The sequence below is a fragment of the Bufo bufo genome, chromosome 11, assembly GCF_905171765.1.
Source record: "Bufo bufo chromosome 11, aBufBuf1.1, whole genome shotgun sequence".
NCBI lineage: Eukaryota > Metazoa > Chordata > Amphibia > Anura > Bufonidae > Bufo > Bufo bufo.
The window spans coordinates 75,244,407-75,250,406 of record NC_053399.1 but is presented as its reverse complement, the minus strand read 5'-3'; the positions used below and the strand labels follow the sequence as shown (position 1 = coordinate 75,250,406).

Sequence of the window (6,000 nt, the reverse complement as noted above, 5' to 3'; positions counted from 1 at the left end):
ATTTGATAAAGTCACTTTAGGATTCAGTGTATTACTAGGGACATCGCCATATGTTTAGGTTATAGGCCTAATTTCTGATGACAGAATCCCTTTAAAACAGTACTCTTTGGATTGTAAAACATGCATTGCACACTTGTATTACAATTAATTCCCCACCAACACCACTTGAATTGTGCAGGCAAGGCAGCTTGAGTTCTGTGCACGGTGTAATTTAAGTTTTAATTTCAGTGGTAGGCTCAGCAAAAATGCTTCCATTACTGATAATACAACCATCTGCATCCGTTATGAACGGATGCGGTTGTATTACCTTTAAAATAGCCAAGACGGATCCGTCATGAATTGCATTAAAAGTTAATGGTGGACGGATGAGTTTTCTATTGTGTCAGTATCAGAGTTAAACAGATCCGTCCCCATTGACTTGCATTGTGGGTCATGACGGATCCGTCTTGCTCCGCATCCCATGACTGTATGGGAACGCAACCAAACGTAACGGAATGCATTTTGAAGCATTGTGTTCAGTTTCGTTTTGTCCCCATTGACAAAGAATGGGGACAAAACGGAAGCGTTTTTTTCCGGTATTGAGACCCTATAACGGATCTCAATACCGGAAAATAGAAATGCTAGTGTGAAAGTAGCCGTAGAAAAATGGCATTATTGCGTGTGCTACAATGCAATATGTTTGAAAACAACACAGATATGATGCACTAAAGAAAAAAAGAAAAAATTTTGCTGTAAAATGCTTCTGCTATAATACAAATTATGTACGGGTATGATGCACTGAAAAAAAAAAGTACACTAATTCCTCAGCAGTCAGCAATGTAGCATAAGGCTGGGTTCACACCTGAGCATTTTACAGCGCGTTTCTACGCCCTGTAAAACGCTCAACAGGCAAGAACCAATGATTCCCTATGGGGATGGTTCTCACCTGAGCGTTTTACAGCGCGTATGAACGTACAGGAGCTTCTTTGGGGCGTAATGTCGCGCGTTCCCGTACATAGACTTCCGGGAACGCGCGACAATGGGCGTTTGCTTGTTTCCGGAGCCGCGTATGTAAACGCCCGATAAAATCGCGCATACAGAGCGCAAACAGAGTACGCTCAGATGTGAACCCAGCATAATGCTAATTGTACTGGGAATAAGCTGCCAATAAGCTAACAGAAACGTTCGGTTTGGAACAAAAAAAAAAAACAGCTGTGGACGAATTTTTACAAATCGATTCACACATCCTTGATTGAAAACTTTTTATTTACTACAACGGGTTTTCATTATGACTGTCATAACTCAAAATAGTTTTACAAAGTACAGTATGCTATTGTTCATTCTGTTCCTGTAACAATACCCACTTCTTCTGTATTTTAACTACTAGGACATGACGAATGGTTCTCTCACCTGTTCCTTTTATTGTAAATGTAATTAAAGTTTACTGGTAGAATAGTAATGTATAATAACCTCAAATTAACAAGAATAAATAACGAAAAACTACTGAATATTTTTATCTATTTCAGTGAATAAACCGCAAACAACCATTACAAGCAACAAACAGAGTTATATGAATGGAATACAATTTAATCATTATATTTCAGCCCTTATTAGGAATCCTAGGCTATTAACTTCATGTTCCTTCAATGCCCTTTCTCTTCTCCTTTGCTGCAACACAGAAAGCTGTTGAAGTTCTTTTGGAAGCTCTCTGGAGGTAGGCTGTTCAAGAACATGAAAAGAAAAATCTATGTAACATAATATATATACATACACACATGCACTCTTTATACAGAAATATGCATTACAGATACGCACAATAATATACAGTACAGACCAAAAGTTTGGACACACCTTCTCATTCAAAGAGTTTTCTTTATTTTCATGACTATGAAAATTGTAGATTCACACTGAATGCATCAAAACTATGAATTAACACATGTGGAATTATATACATAACAAACAAGTGTGAAACAACTGAAAATATGTGATATTCTAGGTTCTTCAAAGTAGCCACCTTTTGCTTTGATTACTGCTTTGCACACTCTTGGCCTTCTCTTGATGAGCTTCAAGAGGTAGTCCCCTGAAATGGTTTTCACTTCACAGGTGTGCCCTGTCAGGTTTAATAAGTGGGATTTCTTGCCTTATAAATGGGGTTGGGACCATCAGTGGTGTTGAGGAGAAGTCAGGTGGATACACAGCTGATAGTCCTACTGAATAGACTGTTAGAATTTGTATTATGGCAAGAAAAAAGCAGCTAAGTAAAGAAAAACGAGTGGCCATCATTACTTTAAGAAATGAAGGTCAGTCAGTCAGCCGAAAAATTGGGAAAACTTTGAAAGTAAGGGCTATTTGACCATGAAGGAGAGTGATGGGGTGCTGCGCCAGATGACCTGGCCTCCACAGTCACCGGACCTGAACCCAATCGAGATGGTTTGGGGTGAGCTGCACCGCAGAGTGAAGGCAAAAGGGCCAACAAGTGCTAAGCATCTCTGGGAACTCCTTCAAGACTGTTGGAAGACCATTTCAGGGGACTACCTCTTGAAGCTCATCAAGAGAATGCCAAGAGTGTGCAAAGCAGTAATCAAAGCAAAAGGTGGCTACTTTGAAGAACCTAGAATATGACATATTTTCCGTTGTTTCACACTTGTTTGTTATGTATATAATTCCACATGTGTTAATTCATAGTTTTGATGCCTTCAGTGTGAATCTACAATTTTCATAGTCATGAAAATAAAGAAAACTCTTTGAATGAGAAGGTGTGTCAAAACTTTTGGTCTGTACTGTATATAAAGTGCTACTCATGTATTACTGCAGATAATAGTCCAGAATTGTAGTGTCATGTTCCCTTTAGGGTCCTATTCATATGGCAGTGTCCGTTTTACAGACTGCGGATCCACAAAACACGAAAATTACTTTAATCGGTCTGCGATTTTGCTAGATGAGGCTAAGACTAGGATATGTCTTATCTTTTGCAGCGTGGCCGAACGGGCCTGGAAGTGTGAGCTTCCGTGTACTTCTGGGTCCATGTGGCCGCACCGCAAAAGACAAGACATGTCCTATTTGTGAACATGCATTTTAAGTGACTCTTGCATTTTCAACATTCAGTCGAGTTCTGGAAAGTTTGTGGGCACATTAGTCTTTCCCACCCACCAAACCTATCTACCACTTTATTTTCTGCTTTGTCATCTTTGCTCAATCCTAGTTTAAATCCACTAAAAGGCAAATTATCTGTAAAATAGTTTGTACCCCAATGAAAATTTGTCCCAGTGCTCTAGCAACCCAAACCCTTCTGCCCTACACGAAGACTTAAAGGATAACTGTCGTATATTTTTTTTTTGTAGTATTGGATTGTGGTGATTAAAATCTCCTTGGTGGCCCTATTTCAACTTTTCACTGTGTATTCAATTACCCCTTAATTCCACAGTTTTGTTCCCTGTACTGCCTACTTTTACCTGTGCTTAAAATAGGGTTGCTAGGCATGGTCCGTCTATGTTGAAGGACGGAGCACGCTGCGTGCAAGGTCAGATTACTGACAGCCAGGGACTCTAAGTAAATGATTAAAGCCAGGTCCTCCCCAGCAGCTGATAACAGTGCCTGGGCTGTGTGCACTTCTCCCTGTCCCTGCGCTTGGCAGACGCTCCCTCACCCAGCAGAGCTGGAGAATGCAGAGTTGGAGCAGCGCAGACCAGGGAAGGGAGATCTGCCATCTGCTCAGTGTATAAATGAAAGCAACATGTGGTAAGAGGACCCCTTTGTGCTGCAGGAGATTAACCCTTTAGGGGGAGGGCTCTGGTTACTGACACTTTTGGGGGGCTATTGTTACTTCCTAGTGAGGGCAGGTGGGATTAGTCTCAGGGTGAGGGCAGTGGCGGCCATCTTAACTGAATAGTGAAATTGCTGTTTTATGCAGCCTGGGTGCTAAGGGCTAAATCTTATTACATATGGGGTAAGTCAGTCTAATAGTAACTGATTCTGGAATATCATGTTATTAGTAACTACATATATGAAAATTTAAATTAGGGTCTAAGTGTGACAGTTATCCTTTAAGCCATACATTCAGGTCCCTAAGCTCCTATTGCATTTTCTGTGTTGTGCATGGCACAGGCAGTATTCCAGAGAATACTACCTTGAAGGTCTTTCCCATAAAGGGGATTTCTGAGATTCTTTTACTGATGACCTATCCTCAGGATCGTGGGGGTCCTGGGTGTCGGACCCCCTTAAATCAGATACGGATTGCCTATCTTTAGGATAGGCCATCAGTATTAAAATGTCGGAAAACACTTTTAAGCTTGAAACTTAGTTCTTTAAAATTGTTCTTAAATGGGCATTCCCATCTGAGACAATGGAGGCATATCGCTAGGATAGGTGCGGGTCCTATATTGAGAATGGAGCAGGTAAGGCGATGGCTGAAGGACCCTAGGTTTCACTGGGTATGGGCACCACCAAGCGCTCTCCTCATAGAAGTGAATGCGAGTGCACCGCATTTGTGCATTCATTTCTATGGGGCCTATGGAAATGGCTGAGCCAGCGCTCAGCTACCTTCGGCGGCCCCAATAGGAAATGACTGAAGGGCAGTCGCACATGCGCGGTGCACCCTCCTTCACTTTTCCAGCTCTGTTCTCGGTGTAGGTGCGGGTCCCAGTGGTGGGAACTGCACCTATCGGACATTGGGGGCATATCCTAGTGATATGCCCCCATTGACTAAGATGGGAATACCCTTTTGAGGATCTTCTGCCTATCGTTTATTCTGTCATTGGTTCCAACATGGATCATAACAGTTGGGTCATCACCAGCTCCTACCAGTAATTAATTCACCTGTTCCAACACATGCCAAGCACTTGTGCCAGGGTGACGGCAAACTTAGCTGGGGTGGTCTTTGGGACAGATTATTCAATGATTTCCTGAATACAAAACACCCTATAACCACTAATGCTCTAGTCCTACATGAATTACCATGCCCCCCGACTATGAGCTGGGCTGTTCTTCCAGATATTAGAGAGGGCAGTATCCACTAGGAGTGCCATTTCAGAGACTGACAACTTAACTTGGCAATGTTACTTGAGAGCATAAAAACTGAAGTGGCGTTCTTTTTTTGGATCCCTTTCTACTTACCCTGTCTACAATAACCCAGTTACTTGCCTGCTCCTCCTGGCCCATACCTCCATTTCTACCCAACTGCTTGGGTAGAATAAAATAAAAGTAAAGTAATGTATGTACAGGGAATTTATCTCCTGCTTGTAACGCCACTTCTTTTCAACTCCACATATTCACAAGCTGTTTATTGCAGCAAACCCAGTGAGGGCAAGCTCACAATGAGTCTGAAGGGTGTATTAGACTGGCAGATTGTCTGCTAGAGCACTGCTAATGAGTGTTCGTAGTAGCGCTTTACTGGCAGTGTAATGCTGCTGTCGATTACTCGATGATTGAGCAAACGCTTGTTCATCGGGTAAATGGAATCTTTCAACAGGTTTAAAAATTATCGTTTGCCGGCGGCAGATCGTGGTGTGTAATCCCCATCGGCTGCAGGCAAACAATGATTCAGCATGGGGACAAGCGATGGCATTAGCGATCGCTGCTCCCCATACAGTGGAGGAGATCAATGCCTTCCCAACAATCGCCTGCATAATCTTTCTGTCTAATACAGCCTTTACAGTTTAAATTAAAGCACCAGGGACAATAAACTCCCCTTTAATTAGGCGCAGAGCAAAGAAAAAAAAAAACTTTTCCATTGTGTCACTTGTTTTGCAAAATTTTTTATAACCTTATTATATTCTATATATCCTCAAAATATATAAAAATTAAATCTAGCACCAATCACTGAAATTTCACTGTGCCCCCTGTAGCACAGTGATTGGATTTTATCTCAAATTGCAGACATTGGCCAGTCACAATTGACTTATTACCAATGCGGAGCTGTGATGGCCCCTGGGCAATGAGTAAAGATGTTTTTATTTAGCTAATTTCCCCCCCCAACAAAAACAAAAAAAAAAGCACAAATATACATGTCCCCCAATGCTATAT

The 6,000-nt window shown here is 41.7% G+C and overlaps 1 protein-coding gene across 1 annotated transcript in view; it reads right to left on the bottom strand.

Moving 5' to 3' along the window:
* Window positions 1–1,328: 1,328 nt before the first annotated feature.
* EXD1 (exonuclease 3'-5' domain containing 1) overlaps window positions 1,329–6,000 on the bottom strand; it is a 104,496-nt gene continuing 99,824 nt past the window's right edge. Inside the window, exon 10 of the mRNA XM_040411815.1 lies at window positions 1,329–1,698. Coding sequence (XP_040267749.1) covers window positions 1,573–1,698 — 126 coding nt within the window. The 3' untranslated portion in view covers window positions 1,329–1,572. The remainder of the gene's footprint in view (window positions 1,699–6,000) is intronic.